This window comes from Hemicordylus capensis, chromosome 6 (assembly GCF_027244095.1).
Source record: "Hemicordylus capensis ecotype Gifberg chromosome 6, rHemCap1.1.pri, whole genome shotgun sequence".
In the NCBI taxonomy this organism is placed as follows: domain Eukaryota; kingdom Metazoa; phylum Chordata; class Lepidosauria; order Squamata; family Cordylidae; genus Hemicordylus; species Hemicordylus capensis.
Genome location: NC_069662.1, coordinates 1,953,886 through 1,978,436, shown reverse-complemented (window position 1 = coordinate 1,978,436; position 24,551 = coordinate 1,953,886). Strand labels below are relative to the sequence as shown.

The 24,551-nt window shown below is 51.8% G+C and overlaps 1 protein-coding gene across 3 annotated transcripts in view; it reads right to left on the bottom strand.

The window, feature by feature from the left end:
• Positions 1-24,551, bottom strand: part of NLGN2 (neuroligin 2) — a 60,433-nt gene that overhangs the window by 34,397 nt on the left and 1,485 nt on the right. For 2 of the 3 annotated variants that reach the window (XM_053261897.1, XM_053261898.1), the window contains exon 2: positions 2,807-3,601. The exons of the other annotated variant lie outside the window; for it this stretch is intronic. In XM_053261897.1, the coding sequence (XP_053117872.1) occupies positions 2,807-3,272 (466 nt within the window). In that variant the 5' untranslated portion in view covers positions 3,273-3,601. The remainder of the gene's footprint in view (positions 1-2,806; positions 3,602-24,551) is intronic. 3 annotated transcript variants of the gene reach the window in all.

Genomic DNA, 24,551 nt, shown 5'->3' with positions numbered 1-24,551 from the left:
ATCTCAGGGGGTGACCAAAGCCCAATTCAGACATTATGCTGTACGAGCATACAGAGGTCTGTACACTCATACAGGTGTTTGTGTGAAAGACGGTCCCTGTGACAATGAGCCTGGATTTCAAAAGTGAGCCTGGATACACGCCCTTCACATGCATGGTACAGCTAGGAAGTTTACTGCTGTCCCTGCCTTCAGCATAACATGTGAATGACTGTATCTGGGTACACTGTACAGTCGTTGCACGAGTGTTGGAACGTAATGTGTGAATGGGCCTCAAGTCTAGAAGGTTGAGATGGGGGTACGTGGATGAGGATGGATCCAAGGTTCCAGATTTCTCTGGAAAGGGAAATTAGCAATTAATAACACCGTGGAAAGAGGAGAGGCTGAGCAGCAGAACTCCTGGGTTCTCCTGGAATGCACTGGCTGGCAATGACAGCTTTGAAGACTTGATTTTAAAATAACCTGGAGGAGAGGGGAGGAACGTCTTAAATAATAACACCAGTGTCGTTTGCTTCTCCCAGAGGATATCCCCAAATTATTCCAATATTTCTCCCCCTCTGCCCCACTCTGCCTTCTCCTTCATCATCTGGAGCAAAATGATATGGGAAACCACTCGTGTGAGGATGACTCCTTCCCCACCAAAAACAAGGGAGAAAGTAGGGGTCAAAGCAGACTGGAGTGGAGAATAGACCCAAAAGGGGGACGAACTCTCATAGGTGCAAAGGCCAGGCTGAGTTAAAGCCAGCCAGGAGGTACTAGAGTTGCTGTAAGGCAAAGGTTCTCAAACTTGGGTCCCTAGATGTTGTTGGATTACAACTCCCATCATCCCAGCCACCATGGCCAAAGACTGGGGATGATGGGAGTTGTAGTCCAACTATAACTGGGGACCCAAGGCCAGCAAACCCTGCCATAAGGGGTTTAAAAAGGGGCATACATCTGACTAACCTAGCTAGAATCCTTGGCAGAGAACACCCATGAGTAAGAACATCAGAAATGCTCTGCAGGAGCAGACCAAAGTGAGTGCATCTCGTCCAGCACCCTGTTTCCAACAGCGGCCAACCAGATGCCTCCAGAAAGCCAATAAGGAGGGCAGGAGGGCAGGAGGGCAACAGTCCTCCCCCCAATGGCCCCCCAGCAACTGGTATTCACAGGTAGACTGCCTCTGAACGTGGACGCTCCATTTAGCCTCTGATAGACCCCTAATCCTCACTGAATGTGTGCCTTGCTTTTTATAAGGCATTTACAGGCCAACACTACATGTTTGGCTCGTTTCGCCTAACGCCTACTGCCCTAATCCTACAGCTAAACTAAAATTCCTACAACATAGGAAGCTGCCTTATTCCAAAGCAGACCCTTGGTCCATCTAGCTCAGTCCTGTCTACACTGACTGGCAGCTGCTCTTGAGCGTTGCAGGCAAGAGGCTTTCCCAGCCCTACCGGGAGATGCTGCCGGGGACGGGACCTACTGCAGGCAAGGCAGACGCTTCGCCACTGAGCTATGATCCTTCCCCAAACCGCTGGCCAGCCCAAACCTCGTTTTCTTGGAAAACCTCCACAGAAGGAAAGAAGGACCTTGCCGCCTCCCATCCCCGTGGCCAGGTGGGTCTTGAGGGGACTGCACAGGGCATGTTGGTGGGAGTTTCTCCTCGTCACTATCAAGTCTGGGGCCGAAATAGGCTAGGTGCCTGCTTCCACTTGGAAACTACGGTGCAACACGGCTTTGACATGAAGCTGGAAAAATCATGATAGGTTTGAGTCTAGAGCTGTTCTCTCTCTCTCTCTCTCTCTCTCTCTCTCTCTCTCTCTCTCTCCCTCCCTCCCTCCCAGACCCTGGACACAGTCCAGGAAGGGAAGAAGGGTGAGGATGGAGGGGTACTCCTCCCCCTTCCCATTGGGGCCACCAAAGGACAGGCGGCCAGCTATCCTTGCCCCCATGACGGACACCCTCAACGTGGCCACTTCCATGGAGCAATGAAGTGCGGGATATGCGCAAAGCTTTTGCACCACCTCCCACCACAATCTTACTCGCCATTCACAAGCTGCTGCAGGCTTCCGGGCTCCTTCCTAGCATGATCTGGCCCTCCGGACACAAACTGAGCAGGGACCTGGCATGGTTTTTGCCATGCCATCAGCAACGCTTGCATTATAAGAACCCATCTGCTTCCATCACCACTTTTGCGGCGACTGAGGAAAAGGGCTTTCTCCTGGGAGTGCAAGTGTCAGCAGGCAGGGGGCGCTGTGAAAACTGCACAAGGTCCCTGCTCCGGGCGGCCAGGGGTTAAGGCTGTGCTGGGAAGCCGCCTAGGAACCTGCAGCAGTGTGTTTATGGGCAGTAGGTCTGCACTTGGGACCCCAGAGGAGGGGAACCTTGGCCCTGCATGCTCTGGCACAAATTCTGGGATTCTCTGCCTAACTAAAAACCAAGGTCTGGATGGCAGGATGTTAGAAGACAGACAGTGGGTGCCATTCAGGGAGTGAATGCGGGAGGAGGGTGCACTGATTTGAGGAGCCGTGGGGCACTGTGGTGGGTTATGGGTACTGCTTAAGTCAGGCATTCTCCAACGTGGTTCCCAGGTGGTGGTTGGACTACAACTCCCACTGTGGCTGGGGATGATGGGAGTTGTAATCCAACCACCACCTGGGGAGCCAAGTCAGAGAACCCTTGCCTTAAGGCAACTTGGGAGGGGGTTGCTTCTGGGTTACACGAGTCACCCTCTGATGGGGAAGGTGCACCCTCACCTTCATGCTGGAGGGGCGGGGGGAGGAAAGGGGGTGCAAGGCAGCGGGCACGTCCCCATCCGCATGCTTACCGTCCTCCATTGGCACGTAGATGTTGAGGTAGAGGCAATCTTCGCTCTGGTTCTGGACGTAGCCAGCCACAATCTCCAGGTTGTCGGTGAACCAGACGGGGAGCATAATGCCGGGCAACATGCCATGAATGTTCTGCGGGCATACGGGGGCAAAGGCTGTCGCATTGCGCACCTCGGACCAAGAAGCCGGGGCCTCGGGGGGCTGGAAACGTCTCTCCCCGATGGGCGGCGTGGCGTACGGGATGCCCAGATACTGGACGACGGGGCCCAGGATTTCGTTGTTAAGGTCCTTCTTGATCCCCCGCAGCTTCCCGTAATTGGTAGGCACCACAGGGTACTTGTCCTCAGGTTTCTGCCCCGAAAGAGGCAGCGAGCGCAGGGCCAACCCCAAAAGCCAGAAGAGGAGGGCTGAGCCCGTCCGGATGCTCAGCACCCGCAGGATGAGACTCAGGGGCAAGAGGAACATGGTGGCCTCCACGGGGCAAAGGACGCCGGGGGAGAAAACGGGTCTTCGTCACAGAAGCAGAAGAGAAAGGAACGGAGGCAACCAAAGCAGAAGAGGAGGAGGAGGAGGAAGAGGAGGAAGAGGAGGAAACAACCAGGAGAGGCTGCAGTTGCAGGCGGAGAGGAGGAGGAGGAGGAGGAGGAGGAGGAGGAGGAGGAGGAGGAGGAGGAGGAGCCGTGGCAGTCTTAACAAGAAGCAGAGGCGGGCCGTCCGGCAGAGGAAGGGCGTCTGTTGCGTTCCATCTTGGGCCAGAAGCAGGAGCAACGTCCGGCTGCACTGGACAGACACACCTAGAGGTAGAGGGGAGGGGAGGGCGGGAGGGAGAGAAGCACAGGAGTGGGTGAATAAGAGGCGGAAGAGAAAAACAGGCCAGGGACAGGAAACAGGGGGGCGGACAGACGGAAAAGACAGAAAGAAGGAAGGCTCACCCTCCACTCCCGAGACCCTCTCCCCAGGGAACCCAACTCCCCCCAGCACTGACACCTTTCCGGACCTGCTTTTACCTTCTTGTTGAGCCGAGGTCTATCAACGGCCATTATTCATGAGGGCAAGAGCAAGCCTCCACATTCAGAGGCAGCCTATCTCTCCACAAACATGAGTGAGCGAATGAATGAAATTTTATTACGGTCAGTGACCAGCTGTTAAGACACTAAATCACACAGAATGCAAAACATGCAAGATCCACACAGATTTAGTATGCAAAACCATCAAGGAAATCATTTACATACTCAAACAACCTGGAAAGCAATTAGTTTTTGGTTCACGGTTGCTGGATACTACAGGCTGTGGCACAGAACCCAGCCATGTTCCAAGATATAGTCGGGCTCTGGTCCGGAAGGAGGCGAGAAACATCAAATTCAAGAGACATACCTGGCAAATTCACTAAAAAGGGCGAAATAAAACTGTCACGAACGTCTCGATGAAAAGACCAGGGCAAAAGAACACGACCCACCACTTAAACAAATGTGAATACATATATTCCATGAGGTGCTGAAGACCAGCTGCTGGGGGGCAACGGTGGGGGGGGGAGGCCAGTGGCCTTCCTGTGGTTGGCCACTGTGGGAAAGAGGAGGATGTTGGACAAGACAAGCCCTTTGGTTCTGATCAGTTCAGAGAGGGCTGGGAGAGACTCCTGCCTGTAACCTGGGAGAGGCGCTGTGAATCAGTGCAGACCATATGGAGGACGATGGCCGCGTCCTGTGTCCCTCTGGCTCCTCTGGCCTGGAAAGACTCTCTTCTGGATTAAGTGGGATGCTACCTGGCTCGCAACTCTGGGCTCCCAGCTCTCTCCCAGGGGCTGCTCAAGACCCAGCACTGATGACTCAGAGCTCCTACCCTGGGAAACGGGCGGCGTGCAAGTCCTAAATGCTTGCACACAATGCAGTCAAGTTACAGCCAGGCCAAGAGCACAGGAACAGAGGAAGCTGCCATATACTGAGTCAGACCCTGGGTCCATCTAGCTCAGTATTGTCTACCCAGACTGGCAGCAGCTTCTCCAAGGTTGCAGGCAGGAGTCTCTCTCAGCCCTCTCTTGGAGATGCTGCCAGGGAGGGAACTTGGAACCGAGATGCTCTTCCCAGAGTGGCTCCATCCCCTGAGGGGAATCTCTTACAGTGCTCACACATCAAGTCTCCCATTCATTCAATGAGGGTGGACCCTGCTTAGCTAAGGGGAAAATTTATTGATTGATTGATTGATTACATTTTATATCCCGCTTTTCCTCCAAGGAGCCCAGAGCGGTGTACTACATTCTTAAGTTCCTCCTCACAACAACCCTGTGAAGTAGGTTAGGCTGAGAGAGAAGTGACTGGCCCAGAGTCACCCAGCAAGTCTCATGGCTGAATGGGGATTTGAACTCAGGTCTCCCTGGCCATAGTCCAGCACTCTAACCACCACACCACACTGGTTCAAGCCATTACAAGTCACGCTTGCTACCACAAGACCAGGTCTGCTGTCCCAAGCAACTGAGGTCCAAGACTGAAAATCCAAACGGAGCGTTGAAAACCTCTGAACTTGCTGGACCACGGCTGACAACGAGGCAAAAGGAACAGGTATAAATGCACAGTGGTAATTATGCCTCCAGGAAACCAACTTTCTGGGGGAAGTTAAAAGCTACCTTGTTTCTCCAGCCCTGGATGGTGACTGCATCCAGACAACCCCTAGCCAGGGCACACGTTTCCCGCGAACCTTGACCACAGACTGTAATGAGCAAACCCCACCCACCCCGGTGGGAACCTGCTCTGCAGAGGAAAGGATGCATCCTTTCTGGTTCCCCAAGCCATCCCTCCCTGCTCCTCCCTGGTGGATTCTACCAGGTCCTTAATTAAATAAAATTGGAGTTTTTTGTTTATCATCCACAACGTGGCAATTAGAGGCAGGAACATGTAATTAGTACAAAATTGCGTCTGGGAGAATCCAAAGGCCCAGAGAGAGGGGCTGGAACAGTATGCCAGAACCCGACTTCCTCCAAACAATGGATGGATGGATGGATGGATGGAAGGACGAACAGGCAGGCAGAAGGGGACTGGACAGCTGAAATTTTGTGGCGTGAGAGGAGGAGGAACAAAAAGAGAGAAGAATTGGTGGGTTGGAATTTTTATGAAGAATGGGTGGATATATCTATGCATTAAGGCAGGATGGATGGAGGGCGGGATGTGAACATGGCAAGCGAGTCATGGAGAGAGAAAGCATGTGGGAGGATTAAGGAGAGGAAGCGTATTATAAGAGTGGGCATGCAGATGGACCGAGGAGAAGAGCACAGGTGCAGCTCTGCTGAATAGTCCAGCCTCCTGCTCCCCACCGTGGCCCACCAGATGCCTCCGGGAAGCCCACAGGCAAGAGGGGAGGGCAGGTCCTCTCTCCTGCTGCCCTTGCTCCCCTGAAACGGGCACTCATCAGAGGCATCCTGCCTCTGAGCCTGGAGGTAGTCTGTAGCCATCCAGGCTAGTAGGAATTGAAAGCCCTGTCCTCCACAAATTCATCTAAGCCCCCTTTTTAGACCATCCAAACTGGGGGCCATTACCACATCCTGTGGCAGAGAATTCCACAGAATAATGGTGTGCTATGTGAAAAAGTACTTCCTTTTCTCAGTCCTAAACTTCCTGGCCATCAGTTTGATAGGACGCCCCCAGCCCTAGTGCTGTGAGAGAGGGAGAAAAAGTTATCTCTCTCTCCAACCTCTCCACACCATGCATAATTTTATAGACCTCTATCACGGCTCCCTTTAGTCACTTTCCCCCCTAAACTACCCCCCCCACACACACACACACCCGCAATGTAGCCTTTCCACAAAAGGAAGACATTATATTAGCAGTTTTATTTTAATCCCTGCTAACTGGGCAAAGAGGCACCTTTTTAATGTGGTGATTCTCTTTATTTAGCAGGGGGAGAGCAACTGGCCCCATCCACCCCCAGCACAGCATCCCTCCAGTGGCAGTTGCTGGTGTCTGTCTTATGTTTCTTTTTAGATTGTGAGCCCTCTGGGGACAGGGACCCATCTTATTTATTTGTTTGTTTGTTATTTCTCTATGTAAACCGCTTTGGAAACTGTTGTTGTAAAGTGGTATATAAATATTGTTGTTGTTGTTGTTAATCCCCTTCTTAATGACCCCTAGCATGGAATCTGCCGTTTTTCACAGCCAGCTGCCGGCACACCAAGTTGACATTTTCCTTGAGCTATGCACCATGACCCCAAGATCCTCTTCCTCGTTCATCACTGACCACTCAGACCCCATCACTGTATATGTGAAGCTGGGATTCTCTACCCACCCAGTGTGCATCACTTTACACTAATTTACACTAAACTGCATTTGCCATTCTGTTGCCCCTTCACCCAGTTTGGAGAGATCCTTTTGGAGCTCCTCACTATTTTGGATTTCCAGGGGTGTCGCTATAATGGAGTGGATAGGTTCAAAGAACCCGGGGCCCCCAGCTCCACCCCTCCTTCTTTTCCCCATTACCCACTGGCGAGAGGGGCGAACACAGGTCCCTCTCCCCTAGCTACACCCCTGGCTCTCACCACTCTAAATAGCTGAGTTTCATCTGCATATCTGGCCACCTTGCAACAGCCACCTCAAACTCTAGATCATTTACGAATAAATTAGAAAGCACTGGTTCCAGAACAGATCCCTGCGGGGCCCAATTTCTTAGTTGATTCCTGCCTTCTGTCTTTTAACCACTGACCAATCCATAATAACACCTGTCCCCTTATCCCACAACTGCTCAGTTTACTCGAGAGCCTTTGATGAGGGATTTTATCAACAGCTTTTCAAACAGGGCAGTCCACAAGATCATGAGAAGCCTCCTACCTTGATTCAGGAGCTGTGTGTGCTCCCGTTTACTGATAGTCTCTCAGTTAAAATTAAGGCTGGAGGTGCCATTTGTGATCGTGTGTGCTAATCAGTGGATGGGTTGGAGGGCTCCCTCCTACACAACTTCTGAATGAGGTGGGAGGAAAATCCTTCTGACCCTGCTGCTGCTGCTGCTTCTGCTGAACACAAAAGCACAGACTGTGTGCTGACGGCCTTGTTTTTAAAATACAGACCACCAGCAAACAGGAACACACACCACTCCCAAAGCAAGGCAGAAGGCTAATTGTGATCATGTGTGAACTGCTCTAATGTCAACTGGATCACCTCTATCTACCGTACATGACACTTTCCAAGAACTCTAAAAGGTTAGTAAGGCAAGACTTACCTTTGCAGAAGCCATACTGGTTCTCCTTCAGCAAGGCTTGTTCTTCTATATGTTTACTTTATCTATCAATTTATCCAGAATGGATATCAAACCATCCCGGATCCTCCGGATCCCTTTTTAAAAAAAAACAAACCTGTGTTGCACTGACTATTTTCCAATACTCTGGCACAGAGCCTGACTTGTAGGGACAAGTCATATATTTTTCCTAGGAGATCAGTAATTTCACATTTGAATTCTTTAAGAACTCTGCGGTGGTTGCCATCTGGCTCTGGTGATTTGTTAATTTTTAATTTTTCAAGATGCCTTGGAACATTGTCTCTTGTCACCAGAAGCGCACTTTGCCACAGACCTTGGGGATCTGATCTGTGGCCTCCTGTCTCCAAGGGGGCCTCCAAATGTTCTGGGAGGGCCTCCCGAGAGCCCCGCCACTGCTCGGCGCCTGCCCCACCGCTGTCTGCAGGAAGTGTGTCAGGGGCAAGTTAAAATCTTTTTAGAAAGCTTTTTTCAACTGCTGCTGTGCGGCTGGGATGGTAGCAGAGACAGGGGGTGGCCGTCAGGGTGCGGACTGAGGCGGGGGAGGTAGCGGCAACAGGTCGGGCTGTTTTTGGCCCATTTAGGGGCTCTCTGCACAACGCCTCTGCCTCCCCTGCTTCGGTCCGCACCCCGCCAGCCACCCCCTGTCTCCACATCCTCGCCATACAGCGGTGGTTGAAAAAAGCTATATAAAAAAAAGATTTAACTTGCCCCCGACCCGGCCTCAAGCCAGGGGGCCCCTCCAAATCCCTTCAGGTCCGGGCTCCAAAATTACCTAGATGCACCACTGCTTGTCACCTCTATTTGACTCAGTTCTTCAGACTCCTTCACTGAGAAGCTCAGTTCAGGTGCAGGCATCTGCTATATATCCTCTGTAGTGAAGACATATGCAAATAATTCATTCAGCTACTCTGCTATCTCCATATCCTCCTTAATCATCTCTTTTACTCCCTTGACATCTAAAGTCAACCACTTCCCTGGCAGGCTTCCTATTTCTGATGTATTTAATTATCCCCCTTGATGTTTTTAGCCATATGCTCCTCAAACATTTTGCACATGCCTTACGGTCTCCTTACATATCCTTTTCCCAGGGTTCGTTGCCCTTTTTGTTCTCTTCATCTGGGCAGGACATCCATTTTCTGAAGGAAGTGTTTTGAGTTTTATAGCTTCCTTGACTCTACTGATTAGCATCCTCCTGGACTTGGTGGCATCTTTATTTCTTTTCAATATACATTATAGCTGAGCTTCTTTTATTGGTTTTAAATAACCCCCATGCACTCTGCAGTGATTTGACTCTCTTGACTCTCCTTTTCAGGTTCCCTTTCACTAGTCCCCTTATTTTTGAGATGTTTCCTCTCTTGAAGTCAAAAGCGCCCATGCTGGACTTCTTTGGAAATTCTCCACTTGCATATATGCTGAATTTCATTGCACATCAGCCATTGGCAGGCATCCTAACTAACACACACACACATTAGGAAGCTCTGTGGGGAAGTGGTAGGGGCCCACATTCAACTCTGCCAGTCCTTCTCCACATATACTGTCTAGGAGAGGAGAGCCAGTTGGTGGGAGCAAGAATGAATTGTCCCTTTGCTAAGCAGGGTCTCCCCTGCTTTGCATTTGAATGGGAGACTAGAAGCATGAGCACTGGAAGATCTTCCCCTTAAGGGATAATGGGGCGACTCTGGGAAGAGCACCTTCCTGCTTGCAAAAATAAGGTTCCCAGTTCCCTCCCTGGAAGCATCTCCAAGATAGGGCTGAGAGAGGTTCCTGCCTGCAACCCTGGAGAAGCCGCTGCCAGTCTGTGAAGACAATACTGAGCTAGATAGACCAATGGTCTGACTCAGTATATGGCAGCTTCCTATGTTCCTATGGGCATGAAACCTCCTATGGAGGTTTCACCCACTTATGCAACACCACACATGGAGGAGAGCTGGGCTTCCATCACCTTCTCGCAGAGCCTCCTAATGCGGGTGCTTGGTTGGGACACCAGCCACTGTTCTGCACCAGGTCCTGAGCGCATTTCAGGAGTAAGTGCAAGGTCTGTTTCCCTCCGGTTGGTTCCATGACCAGTTGCTCTAAGGCCAGCTGTTTAGAGTTTCCAGAAATCTGGTCTCTTTGCTGCACCCTGGCTTCTCTCCCCAGCTCCAGATCACCCTCAGCACTTTGATCAGAAGACTGGCAACATGCAGTCATTCCTCGCCAACAGTGGTTCTCCCAACTGCGCTTTTGAGTACCCACGAATGGAAAATTTTGCCACCGGTCTTGCCAACCACGACCCCAGTATCCGCAGTTTGGCAAGATTTTTTAGTGATGGTGGGGATGCGGGTTTCAGGAATTTTGGTAGGTTCAGAGGTTCAATCTACTAATTCCTCTTGCTGACCCTGCCAACTCCTTGCGATTTAAAGTGGTTTTGAGTGGGCTTTGGGGGTTCAATAGTGCCTTTGAGTTATTTTGGGGGGTTCAAAATTTTACAAAAGTTCAATTTGCTCACTCCTCTTGCTTATTCTTGGTGATTTTAAGGAATTCTGGGTGATTTTTTTGCAAAATTTTAATATTTTTTTCTTTGATTTTTCAGACTTCTTGAGACTGCAGTTCCCTTAACCCCCTGATTCCCACTGATTTCAAATGCTCGCCAACCACGAATTTGCCAATGGTGAGGTTTTGCCAGAACGGAACCCTTGCGGTTGGCAAGGGATGACTGTAATACCATTCTGATATTGCCCCCACCATATTTATGTGGAGGATTCTGGCCGCCTTAGGTTTTCTAGATTGCTAGATTCTGTCCCTTCTTTAAAACAGAGTGCTATGCTATCCCTGCTAACTTGGCAAAGAGGCACCTTTTAACATAGTGATTCTCTTTATTTAGCAGGGGGAGAGCAACTAGCCCTATCCACCCCCAGCACAGCATCCCTCCAGTGACTGTTGCTGGTATCTATCTTTTATTTTTTATTTTTTAAAGATTGTGAGCCCTTTGGGGACAGGGATCCATCTTATTTATTTAATATTTCTCTGTGTAAACTGTCCTGAGCCATTTTTGGAAGGGCGGTATAGAAATCGAATAAATAATAATAATACGCTACCCCCCAAATACCCCACCTTGGCCTTTCCACAGTGTTTGTATCCAAGAATAACCATATCCCTCTGGTTAGGAACATAGGAAGCTGCCTGATACCGAGTCAGACCCTTGGTCCATCTAACTCAGTCTTGTCTTCACAGACTGGCAGCGGCTTCTCCAAGGTTTCAGGAAGGAATTTCTCCCAGTCCTACCAGGAGATGCTGCCAGAAAGTGAACCTGAGACCAAGCATGCAGATGCTCTTCTACTGAGCTGTGGCCCCATCCCCTAAGGGGAATATCTTACAGTGCCCACACATGCAGTCTCCCATCCAAATGCAAACCAAGGCAGACCACGCTTAGCAAAGGGGACAATTCATGCTTGCTACCACAGGCTCTTCTCTCCAGTTCCCACTGTTCTCATTTGCTACCAAGAACTTCAGCTCTACCATATTGGCTCAGAGGCCTCTAGCATTTGCGTACCAACACTTAAAATACGGTGTCCCTTTCCAAATGCCGTTGGCGTTGCCTTCTCCCCTGAAGCCTTCTGGTCCCTTTGACCAGTTATCATATCCCACGGCATGCTCACTTCCAAATCCTGCCCTATCTTATTTTCAATGATCTAGGAGCTTTACATCTCCACCCTCAGGGATGATTTCCCCTGAACTATCCTGCCGTATTTCCCCCAGGGGTCAGTTTAAAAGCTGCTCTGTGACCTTTTTGATTTTAAGTGCCAGGAGTCTGGTTCTGTCTTGGTTCAAGTGGAGCCCAGCCCTTCTAAGGACAGAAGAGCCCTGCTGGATCTGGCCCAAGGGGGCCCATCTAGTCCAGCCTCCTGTTTTCCACAGTGGCCCGCCAGATACCTCTGGGAAGCCCTCAGGCAAGAGGGGAGGGCATGCTCTCTCTCCTGCAGCTGCTCCCCTGCAACTGGGATTCAGAGGCATCTTGCCTCTGAGGATCTGTACGGGCTCATCCTGTCCTAAAGCATTTCCCAGTGCCTAACAGCAGTGGCTGGAGCAGGCACCTCCGGAGCAGGTGGGCGCTGCAGCTGTGGGTAAAGGTAAAGGTAAAGAGTGCTGTCGAGTCGGTGTCGACTCCTGGCGCCCACAGAGCCCTGTGGTTGCTTTTGATAGAATACAGGAGGGGTTGACCATTGCCTCCTCCCATGCAGTATGAGATGATGATGCCTTCCAGCATCTTCCTATATCGCTGCTGCCCAATATAGTACCAGCGGGGATTCGAACCGGCAACCTTCTGCTTGTGAGTCAAGCATTTCCCCGCTGCGCCACTTAAGGTGGTTAGTGGCTGTGGGAGGCACCTCTAAGTGTAAATTAGGAGGGGCTTACCTCCTGTACAGCCACACGTGAAAGCTCTCCCCAGCAGTGGTGATCCGCCCAGCACCCGATGTGGCGGGGAATCAACTCTGCTGCTCAGTTGGCCTCCACTCATGCTGGCCACACAAATGGCCTCCGCCAGCTAAGTGGCGAAGCCCAGTGGGAGCTGGGCAGTGCGCTGCTGCTGCTGGGTAGAGCGTCCAGTTGCAGCAGTTCGGGATGTAAGCACCAGCTAATTGACTTAAAGGTGCCTCCTGCCGCAGCCCCCACCTCCTCGGCAGCGCCCCCCCCCACCCACCCCTGGTGCATAACAAATCTAAATCCCTCCTGCCAGCACCACCACCTCAGCCACACATTGAGACCCTTCAGCTCCACCTTTCTCGCTGGCCCTGTGTGTGGAACAGGTAGCACTTCGAAGGATGCTACTTTGGGAGTCCAATATGCTACCTAGCAGCCTAAATTGGGCTTCCAGGACCTCCTGACTATTTCCCCCCACATTGTGGGTGCCGACGTGCCCCACGACAGCTGACCCCTCCCCAGCACTGCCTAACAGACTATCTAGAGACCATGTGACGTCCGCAACATGTCATCATGGAGAACAGGCCTACCCATGGCTACTAGTCTGGTGGCTGTGGGCCACCTCCAGCCTCAGAGGCAAGATGCCTCTGAATACCAGTTGCAGGGGAGCAACAGCAGGAGAGAGGGCAGGCCTGTGGACTTCCCAGAGGCATCTGTGTGAAACAAGATGCTGGACTAGATGGGCCTTGGTCCTGATCCACGCGAGCTTTCTTATGTTCCTAACCTTCGCACCAGGCAAGCAAGTCACTGTGTGGTCTACATGCGGGTCACAGACCCATTAGTGGGTCAAATAACCCACTATTAGGAGGTCCCCACCCCCCAGAGGAGTATCCTCTGTGCAAGAGGATATGGGTTCAACATCGAAGGAAGGGTCCCTTCTAAGGGAGCATTTCTCTCTTCCTCAGAATGATGTCCTCCTTCCCCCGAGACCCTTGTTCTCCGTGACAGCAGAGGAGCGACCAGCCGGAGAGTTGGATGCCTCTATCGCATTTCTGCAGGTCTCACCCACATACCTCTCTGAGCTTCTCCAGGTCAGCTACCTTGGCTTCAAGAGAGGGAACATGATCCCTGAGAGTGAGGAGTGCACTGCACAGAGCACACACCCATGGCTTCTGCCCAAGAAACTGGGTCAAACATGCCATGTGGGGCAATGCACTGGGTAACACCCACTCCCCTGCTGGTCTTCTACCATCCTAACTAGTCCTTGCTGGTTGCTTGGGGTTATAGAGGGCTTGTTCACTTGAAAACTAGATCTTAGGTGAAGCTGTTACAGTTATTTAACCAATTAAATCACTCTTCCAAAAAAAAAGGTTGTACTTACCTTCCCCTTGTGCAGTTGTTGCTGGGGTTCCCTTATGTTGAAGAGGGAATGTTTCTGGACTTCCCCATACACTTCCCTACTGAACTCCCCCACAAAACTCTCTTCTTCCAGTTTGCAATCTCCTGCTGGCCTGAGCCTGTTCCTCAAGAGTGCGGGTCTCTGTCTGAGCACCACCCAGTGGAGGAATTGTGGCTCCTCCCACAAGCTGCCCGACAACACGCCTCTGCTGCAAGCTCCACCCACTCTACCTGAGCCAGAAACTGCACAATCCCCACAAAAACACAAAGAGATCAGCCCCACAAACACAGGTGGAAAGAATGAGGAAAGGGGTGCTATTGTGATAAAGAGGAAGGGTGGGGTTAATTGCAAGCCACTAAGTTGGAAGGAACACCAGAGTTTGCTAAATCAAGGCCAACTTGCACCAAGTCAGAGATAAATGAGAGGTGAGACTCAGAGACCAGCCCTGAGAAAGGAGAGGGTGAGGCAGAAGCTTTGCATTTCTGCTAAACTCTTGCAGACACACACAGAGGACCCTGTTTCCCATGGCTGGAAATTGGCGGTGTTATTTGTGGCGGGGGGGGGGGGGGAGAAGAAGGAGAAGAAGAAGAGGAGGAGTGACAAGGTCATGCTAAAAACATGGACTGGGCAGGGAGAGAGAGCTAGCATGTGGGATCCTGCTCAGGAGCTAGACGGGCCTCATTCATGCGCTTTCATGAAGCTTGTGAGCTCCGCTCAGTGCTTGAGCACCTTTTCCATTTGCAGCATTCAGCCTTGGAACTTGGTAAGCCATGCGGAGGACGGGGAGGGTGCCTCTGAGCACCTGCAAGGTCACCACTGAGGACCCCCCCACCACGTCCCACTCATGAGACTAGGAATAATAAGGGCAGCAGGATTGAGCGTCTTCCAGAAATCTCTCAGTCTTCTGGCCGAGACGTCTGGCCTCCTCCTCTTTTTGCAGGGGGTCCCCAGGTGTTGTTGCAGGGGGTCCGGTCACCTCCAGCCAAAGGAGATTATGGAAGTTGTCGTCCCAACAATGTTAGAGGGAGCAGTGTCACCAGAGCATCTGGGGAGCAGTGTTCCCTTTAACAGAGATTCCCAGATGTTGTTGACTACAACTCCCAGAATCCCCAGCTGCAATGGCTTTTGCTTGGGGATTATGGGAGTTGTAGTCAACATCTGGGAATCCCTGTGAGAGGGAACTCTGCTGGGGACCCATGCTTGAGAACCCCTGACTTACTGGATACCAGCTCAGAGGCTTTGTCACAAATGTGTGAATGGATTGGAAGAAAGCCCCAGGGACTTTTACACACAGCAGGTTTTACTGCAAGTTTACTGGGAGGCTGTACTGCAAACTCAGAGTTGCCCCCCCCCCCAAAAAAACCCCACAATGCAAAAAGTGGGATTTTTTTTACCCCGGATATAAATCAGGCTACACTCTGATGCACAGTGAAATGCCCGAATTGTGTGTGAATGGCTCCCCGATAGCTGGCAGAGACTTCAGCGCAAGTCTGGCCAATATGTGGAAGCACCCCTGCTCCATTCCGGAGGAGATGGGAGTTAAAGGGTTTCAAAAGCCCCATGTGAAAAGCTTCCAGGTGAGAAGCCTCCCGGATGGTCCATTCCCTCCCCAACCCCACGGCACGAGAATCGGGAGTGGGGTGTTGTGTGATCAGATTGACTGAAAGTCAATCCAAGCGGCTACAGAGGTTACTGAGATAAAGTTCAGTACGCTTCAGACACAGACTATGTAAATGCTCACACTCTGGTGACTGTTGTTATTCCCTGCCCACCCACCCTCGCCTCAATTAGACACCCCCAAAGATGCAGCTCCGCCCACGCCCCATACCAAAAATGCCAATGCTTTAATTAGGCACCTTGTAATAAAAGGTGTGGAGAGGGCCCTCCGGTGCCTGAAAGACTCCCAGGCACCAAATGTCCAGGGACTGGAGCGTGGGCGGGCAAGGAGTCTTGTGCTTATTGGGGAAAGTGTCCCCAGTGGCAGCCGTTTATTTCTTCTCCAGTGGCGTGGAGAGAAACTTCTCCCTTACACGGAGGAAGGACAAAAGGGTGCACTTTGAGGCACAGCGGAGGTGAAGGCTGAAACTGCCCCCTCCCCACTGCTGGTCCCGCCACCAGCCAGGGAATCAAACCTGAGCCAAAGTCACAACCCTCCCCTGTCACAGCCCCCACTCCTGGGTTTTTTGTTTCTTGCTGGATGGAAAGCTGGTGTCGGACAGAAATTTAACTCTGGTGATCAGCAAGGAAAACGGTCGGAAGCAGCAGCCCACTTTTTTTAAGAGCTGCACCTGCAAAACCGGGAGCAGGGAGGGTTCACACAGCTGTCCAGACCTGGGTTCAATGTGGGCCACCAGCCCTGAAGGGATTATGTGACCCATGATGCCAAGGTGGGGATCTTGGGCCATACCCCACCCTGGCCTGGGTTCACACAACCACATTCAGCCTAGGTTCAAATGACTGGGTGAACAAACCTAGTGCCTGTTTCCAGCAGGTGCTAGAGACTGCCACTTATACTTGGCTGCAGCACTGGAGTCACAGGTTGGAGGAGAGTGATGGGAGGCCAGCCCTGGGATAAATTGTGCCCTGGGCAAGGAGTGCCTTTGGCACCCTCCTCTGTGAGTTTACCAGTGTTTTTTTCTCCCTAGCTCACTGCAAACCATACACTCCTCCAACAGTGACCCAGGGACGGGGGAGGGGTACAGACACCCCCCACACACCCCACACGCTCTCTTGCCATGCAGAAGCTTTTTAACAGGCAGCCAGGAGGCCTTTATATCCCCCCCCCCCTCTCCCAGAGCGGGAAGGAAGAAGCCGGGGCATGGGGACTGCCCAGCCCAGCCCACAGACAAGGGCTGAAGTTCAGCAGAAGTTGGACTACAGCTCCCATCTTCCCTGGCTACTGGCCACTACGGCTGGGGGTTATGGGGACTGTAGTCCCACAACAGCCGGAGGGCTGAAGCTGCAGGCATGTGATGGACCACCTAAGCCTCATTCAGACATTATGTTCTGGTATTGCGCTGAATTAGACATCTAACTCAGATGTCTGCACACCCGTACTTGTGTCTGTGTGAATGACTGTGCCTGAAATGAACCTGGATACTGTCCCCTCAAATGTATGTACAGATAGGAAGTGTTCTTCCATACCTGCGTTCAGCACAACACATGAATGACTGTACCTGTTTACACTGTACACTCATTGTCAGCTCCCATCAGCCCTGAATATTTTATTTAATTGCTTATTATTAATTTACCAAATTTCAAAACTTGCGTCTCTGGCTGGTTTACAATAGAAACACAATTCGAACAAAATTTAAACATTAGAACAATTTAAACCTTTTTAAAAGGATAAAAATTAAAACAGTAAATCTAATTAAAAGCCTGGGTGAACAGATGTGTCTTAATTGACTTTTTAAAAGTTGTCAGAGATGGGGAGGCTTTTATTTCAACAGGAAGCACATTAAAAAGCTTCGGGGCAGCTACGGAGAAGGCCCGTCCCTGAGTAGCCACCAGATGAGCCCCTGGCAACTGTGGGCAAACCTCTCCAGATCATCTTAACAGGCGGTAGGAATCAAGGCGAAGAAGATGTTCTCTTAAATACCCAGGGCCCAAGCTGTTTAGAGTTTCATAGGTAATAAACAGCACCTTGTATTTTGCCTGGTAACTTATCAGTAGCCAGTGTAGTTCTTTCATTGCAAGTGTAATAGGGTCTCTCCAAGATGACCCAGAGACCAACCTGACTGCCACATTCTGTACCAACTGCAGTTTCTGGACTACATAAAAAGGCAGCCCCACATAGAGCGCATTGCGGTAGTCAAGTCTCAAGGTTACCAACATATGTGCCACTGTCCTGAGGACATTTATCTCAAGAAACAGACGCAGTTGACGTATCAGCCGAAGCTGATAGAAGATACCTCTGGCCACCGCCTCAACCAGGGGCACCAGAGAGGTTTGAATCCAGAAGCATCTCCAGACAGGATACCTGTTCCTTCTGGTGAAGTGTGGCCTCATCCAGAACAGGCAGATCAAAATCATCTCCCGAGTTCCATCCTCACACAATAAGTGCCTCCATCTTATATGGATAAAGCCTCAGTTTGTTATCCAGCCCATCACCGCCTCCAGGCAGGCATTTAGGGTGGTTATACTTTCTCCTGATGATGCTGACATGGAGAAATAGATTTGGGAGTCATCAGCATACTGATAACACCCAGCACCAAATCCCCTGATGAATTCTCCCAGTGGTTTCTTGTGGATGTTAAACAATATCAGAGACAATATGGAGCCTTGAGGGACACCATAAGAAAGTTCAGGTTTTGAAGAACAACAGTCTCCAAGGGACACCTTCTGGAACCTGCCCAAGAGGTAGGAGGTAATATTGGCCACTGTGGCCTGGGGATTATGGGAACTGTAGTCTGGCAACAGCCAGAGGGCCAACGTTGTGGAGCCCTGCAATAGACATTACATTCTACGGCATGAAAGATGTGCAGGCATATGGTGGACCACCTAGTCACAGAAATATACAGGGTAATATCTACCGGATAGAGAGAGAGGAAGAGAGCATTCATGAAAAGATGCAGGATGGACCATCTTTATTTATTTATTTGACATATTTCTATAACGCCCAAAACTTGCATCTCTGGGTGGTTTACAGTTAAAGGATGGACCATCTTTGCCCCCTTGAGACCACCTGGGCCCTAGAACCAGCCTCACAAGACCAGATCTTTGGCCCTCCCTTGGCCCCAGGGACAGGGCTCTTTTGGTGGCCCTGTAACCTCTTTGGAACTCCCTCCCAAGGATTTCCCACAAGCCCCTCTGCTTGCTGCTTCCACAGAGTGGTAAAAATTCTGCCGTTTTCCAAAGCTCCGAATTGCTGGTTTTAGCTGGTGGTTGATGGACTGCTGGTTTACTGTTTTGGTTTTATTTTTACCATTTTATTGATTGTCGATAGCTGGGAAGAGGACTCACCCTACAGGGCACACACGCACCCACACACCCACACACACAGACACACACCAGTATTTTATATGAAATAAAATGAATTAAATTAATACATAGTTTTGGCTCCTCAGCTCATTGGGTGGGGAAAGAATCGGGTTGATGGAAGCATGGATCCTAGACTTCCACAGTCTGCTTCTGCAGCACTTATTGAAATGCAGGTGGATCGAGAACTTGGGCCAAAATTACTGTCAATTTGGTGGGCACAGAGAGTGAGGGCAGGGGCTTAGATAGGGAAGAAAGGCTGATTAAGAGGATGCAATTGATTAAGAGCAGAGAAGAGAGAGGAATACCTGGCCTCCTCGCTGACTCTCCACCTACCCACCCCCCCTTACTTAAATCTCCAGTTCTTGTACTGCTTGCGGGGGGGGGGCGAGATTATCCAGGAGTCTGGCTGCAACTCGGTGCAGCTGGTGGGAGCCGGAAACGGGATCCTCAATAGCAACGCCTGCCGGTGAATGGCTCCACTGGACGGCAGCCAGACCCGGAGAGCCACCAGCTCGCAGCCGGGCAGATGGCCAGAGGCAGGCGGGTGGGATGCAGGCCTGACTCCCACGTTCAGCCTGATCCTTCTCCCCGGCAGCACAGAAAGCCAGGGAGCGGGGCTGGCATGGGAACTGCCTCCCCAGATTGCTGAACTAATTTCCCCCTCTGGGGAAAAAGGGAAAGTGAGATTCTCCGTCCAGGAACAGAACTTGGCCTGGTGAGGATCTGGTGCCACCTAGAGCATCAGCGAGTGGCAGAAGGAGGCATCTGGGAACCCAAACCCGTGACTTCTGCGGGGTGGGGTGGGGGGCACGTGGGGACGGGATCCGGTGACAGGAAGACTCCTGGATCTTGTGTTTGGGTCTGAAATGCTAAGTGTGAACTGCCATCATGCCTGAAGGTGGGTAAAGATGGATGGGAGGAAATCAGAGGGGAAGTGTGCATGTTTTGAGACAGAGAGTGGTGGAGAAAATGTAACAGGAAGGAAGGAAGGACGGAGGGAAGGATGGTTGCCCTCCAGGGCGGGCCTTCTCTGTGGCTGCTCCCGGGTGTTGGAATATGCTCCCTTTCAGAATAAGAGCTCCTCCTTCTCTGATTGGTTTTTAAAAGACCCTTAAGATGCACCTGTTTTCTCAGGCTTTTAACTAAAACTAACTTAAAATTGTTTAATTGTTTTACTCTGTGAAATTGTTTAATTGTTTTATTCCGTGAATTGCCTTTAACTGCTTTTTATTCTGTGAAAGTGTTTTAATTGTTTTTACTTTGTTTTTATATTGTAATTTGGATTATGTCCACCGCCTAGAGATATACATACCAAGCGGTATATAAACATGATAAAGGAAGGAAGGAAGGAAGGAGAAGGAAGGAAGGAAAGCATTGGGGAAAGAAGGAAAAGGAAATGATGGATGGATGGATGGATGGGCCGACCATCAAATGACAGAGGTATACGATTAGATAAACAGATGAAAGACAGATGAACAGATGGATGCGTGTTTGGGAAGAGGCAGGCAAAAAGATAAATATGGAGAAGGAGAGACAGCGAGCGAGTGAAATCTCCCAGCATCTGCTGAAATGCAGCAGGAGGAGAAAGGGGACCACCTCACCGCCGCTCCTTCCCTTCCTGCGGTCACAGGGAAGGAACAATCTTGATATTAATAATTAATGTCCCTTTAGGGCAGTTTGGGGGATCTTTATTTGCTTTTTCCCTTTCGGGTATAAGCCAGCCGTAAATCTACCGAAGCAGCCTTCGTGTGCCCGCCCTCCCCCCACCCCACTTCTCCCTCCCCATCTCCAGAAAATCTCTCTCTCACACACACACAGAGCTGCAGAGCCCTCTCTTCCAGCAGGCCCAGATCCAGCCCCCAGTCCTGCCTGTGCCCTCCACCTACCCAGCCCCACGGCCACCCTCCTCTCTTCTCCCACCCCCAGGTGTTACTCCGGCATCTTTTGTGCCCCCAACGCAGGTCGTGAAGCGAGGGGAGGGGAGGGGAGGGGTGGGGGAAACGGGGCCAGGAGGGGGACTCAGGGGAGATTCCTTCCCTCCCTGCTCAACACCCCCCTCCTCTCCCCCCCCCCACTTGCCAAGCCATGGATGGGCCTGTTGCTGTGGCAGTCACTACGGGTATCGTGCATCTCCGTGGCAACTGGAGTCCCAGAGCAACGGCAATTCTCGCTTACTCATCTGGCCTCAGATCCCTGTGGTGGGCTCGGCAGCCCCTGCCCCAAGGGGGCTTCTGGCACACAAGTGCAGAGCTCGAAGAGGGAACACAGGCGTCCCTCCCACACATGGCCACCCCACATTCCAAAGTCCAGCCTCCACCTCTCTCCGTCTCCACCTCTCCACCAGAAGCCAGTAGTCCTGGGTCACAGAAACACGAATGCGGAAAGACAAGAGGGTCCCTGGCCATGCACAGAAGGCCTTTCCCTCAACCACAACACTCTGGAGGGGAAAGACTCCAAGTGAGAGAGAGTGAAAGCCTCCAGACAAGCACGCCCCTCCAAACCTCTCCTGACAAGGTGCACTGACAAGGCTGCTCTTCACTCTGGAATTGGGCCTCCAGGCTGCCTCTGACCCCATCCAAAAAGAAGCCCTCGGCGCCCCTGTGCTTCACTCTCCAACTCTCTCCTGCCAATACTTAAACCAAGAGGAGAGGGCGGGGGGGGGGAATCTTGCTTCCCAGAGTCCGCTAAGCACCCCACAAACATTGTTCCGCTTACCGGGAGAACCCAGGAGTCCTGGCTTGCAGCCCCCCACCCCCAATTTTTCCCATAGGTGAAGGGTGGGTCTTGGCCATACATATTGTCCACCAGCCTTTATTTCCTGCCATCTCCACAGGTACAAGGAGAGCCCCGCGGAACAGCTGGGTGGGTCCTTCTAGTCCAACATCCTGTTTCCCACCAACCAGATGCCTCTGGGAAGCCCACAAGAGGGGCAGGGCAGGGAGGCCACAGCCCTCACCTGCTGCTGCTCCCCAGCAGCTGGTATTCAAAGACAGGCTGCTTCTGCACATGGAGGCTTCACCTGGCCATCAGGCTTTATACCTGCTGACAGACCTGTGTCCTCCGCCGTCTAATCTCCTTTTAAAGCCATCCCTGCCCTTAGCCATCACCACATCCTGTGGCAGTGAGTTCCACAAGTTAATTCTACATGAAGCTTTTGCTGACAGTTTCACGGGACGGTCTCTGACTCTCTGGCCTGAGGCCTCCTTTGTGTGGTCTTCCCCATCTTCCTAGAAAAGGAGATCACAATGCACAAAAAGGGAACATCTCTATTCATCTACAAACTTAAGAACAGTCCATCTAGACGTTTCATTCACATGTCTCTGGGAAGCCTACAAGCTGAGCAGGAAGGAAGGAGTTCTTCCTCACTGCTGCTTTTCAGCATCTGAGATACACTACTCCTCAACATGGATGTTCCACTTGGCTAAATACTCATTAATACAGGGGTTGTCAAGTGTGTGACAGGGATTCCTAGATGCTGTTGACTACAACTCCCATAATCCCCAATGGCCAAAGACCATTGCAGCTGGGGATGATAGGAGTTGTAGTCAACAACATCTGGGAGACCCTGTTACAGGGAACACTGGTCTCCAGATGTTGTTGGACTATTGTGGCTGGGGTGGTGGGAGTTGTAGTCCAACATCTGTTATTAATGGAGCTGTCCTCCCTCCATACATCTAATCTGTCTGCCCCCCACCAACCCCCATGCTTCTGGACTGCCTGCCCCAGCCCCCAATCAGGTAGATGGTATACACACATTGCCCCTAGCTGGTAATTCTGGGGAACATAGGAAGCTGCCATATACTGAGTCAGACCCTGGGTCTATCTAGCTCAGTATTGTCTTCACAGACTGGCAGCGGCTTCTCCCAGGTGGCAGGCAGGAGTCTCTCTCTCAGCCCTCTCTTGGAGATGCTGCCAGGGAGGGGACTTGGAACCTTCTGCTCTTCCTAGAGCGGCCCCCTCCCCAAGAGGAATCTCTTCTAGTGCTGCTCACACTTCTAGTTTCCCATTCATATGCAACCAGGGTGGACCTTGCTTAGCTAAGGGGACAAGTCATGCTGGCTACCATAAGACCAGCTCTTCTCTCAAAATATAATGAAATAATATTAATTCCTCCTTGATCTGTTTGGGTTAGGAACATAGGAAGCTGGCTGCATCCCCTGAGGGGAATATCTGACAGTGCTGCTCACACTTCCAGTCTCTCATGCAACCAGGGCGGACCCTACTTAGCTAAGGGGACAAGTCATGCTTGCTACCACAAGACCACAAGGATGTCCACTGGATATGAATAGCCAATTGTACCACCAGTGGGCTTGAAGTTATAGCAACATGTATATCAACCAGATCAAAATGGAAAATAAACTAGAACCATCAACTCAGCAACCCAGACATAAATTCCACGAGTAAAAGTCATGCCAGTGGCAACAGCCACGACTGGGGGTGGGAAGCCCATTGTAGCAAAAGCCTTGCAGGTGGGCAGGCTTCCTCTCTGTGGGATGGTGCCCCCCCCAGTCCAGCCCTGGCTGGCATGGCGTGCAGGGCAATGGAGAACAGAATCATGCGGGCTTCTCCCTCTGTAAGGAGGAGGAGCTCTCTTGCATACTCCATTCTATCCCATTTATTCCGACCCTACGTTAGTATTTCTCCCCGTGCAGAAAGTGCCACCATATATCAATAATCGCACCCACCTTCAAACCTCTCCCCTTCCTCCATAGCCGCGGGGGGAGCAGGGCGGTGACCGTTTCTCATTGCCACCCTAACCCAGCAGATCTGATATCCTGCAATTGCCTCCCCGCTCAAATACAATTGTTCGCTTGGGTGTACAGGAGGCAGCCTGCCTTCTCCTGAGTCCATCCAGCCCAGGACCGTCTACTCTGACCACCGGCAGCAGCCCTCCAGGGCCCAGACAGAAGGTCTCTCGCATCAGCAGCTTCCTGGCGCTCCTCACTGGAGATGCTGCCAGGAAGGGAACTCGGGGCCTTCTGCCTGCAGAGCAAGGCCTCTCTCACTGAGCGAGGGGGAGCAGCCGGGTGGGGGGGGCCTGCAACGCACCTGAGAGGAGGGACAAAGGAGTGGGGTCTCCATCACACACACACAGACAGAGAGAGCCTTCTTTCTCTCTGGGTCTCTGGAAGAGCTCCCTCAGTGAGCCACCCACCCCATGGCCAGGGTCCAGAGGCAGAGGGCGCCTGGCTGCTTCCCCACAACCCTCACACGCTGCTGCTGCCACTTTTGCTCTGAGCCAGGCGATGACCGCCCAGCAAGGGGAAGAGGCAGGTGGCTCTCCAGCCGCAAGCCAGCCAGCCGCTGTGGGCCTCTCCCCCTCCTGACGCGCGCGGCTCCGACCTTTCCCTGCTCCTCCATCCCGACTCTGCCCAGTAGTCCCAAGAGGCCTCTTTGCTGGCGCTTTCGTCAGCAGCCCCCAAACTCAGCCTCCCTGCCGCCTGGCCACGGCCCTCCCTGCTTCTGTGACTCCTGGCTCCTGCCCCCCCCTCCCCGCGCCCCACACAGCCCACTCTGGGGCTCCAGCTGCTGCTCACTTCAAGACATTAGCAGCGCCAACCTTCTCCCTCCTCCGCCAGCCTCTCCCGCTGCCGCTGCCGCTGCTGCGGTGGTCTCCCTCCATCCCTGGCCGGGCTCCGTCCTCCCTTCTCTCTGGCTCTCCCCTCTCCTTTTCCTTCCTCCTGCTCTCCATCCTCGGCCTCTCTCGGGTCTCTCCCCAGCTTCTCTCC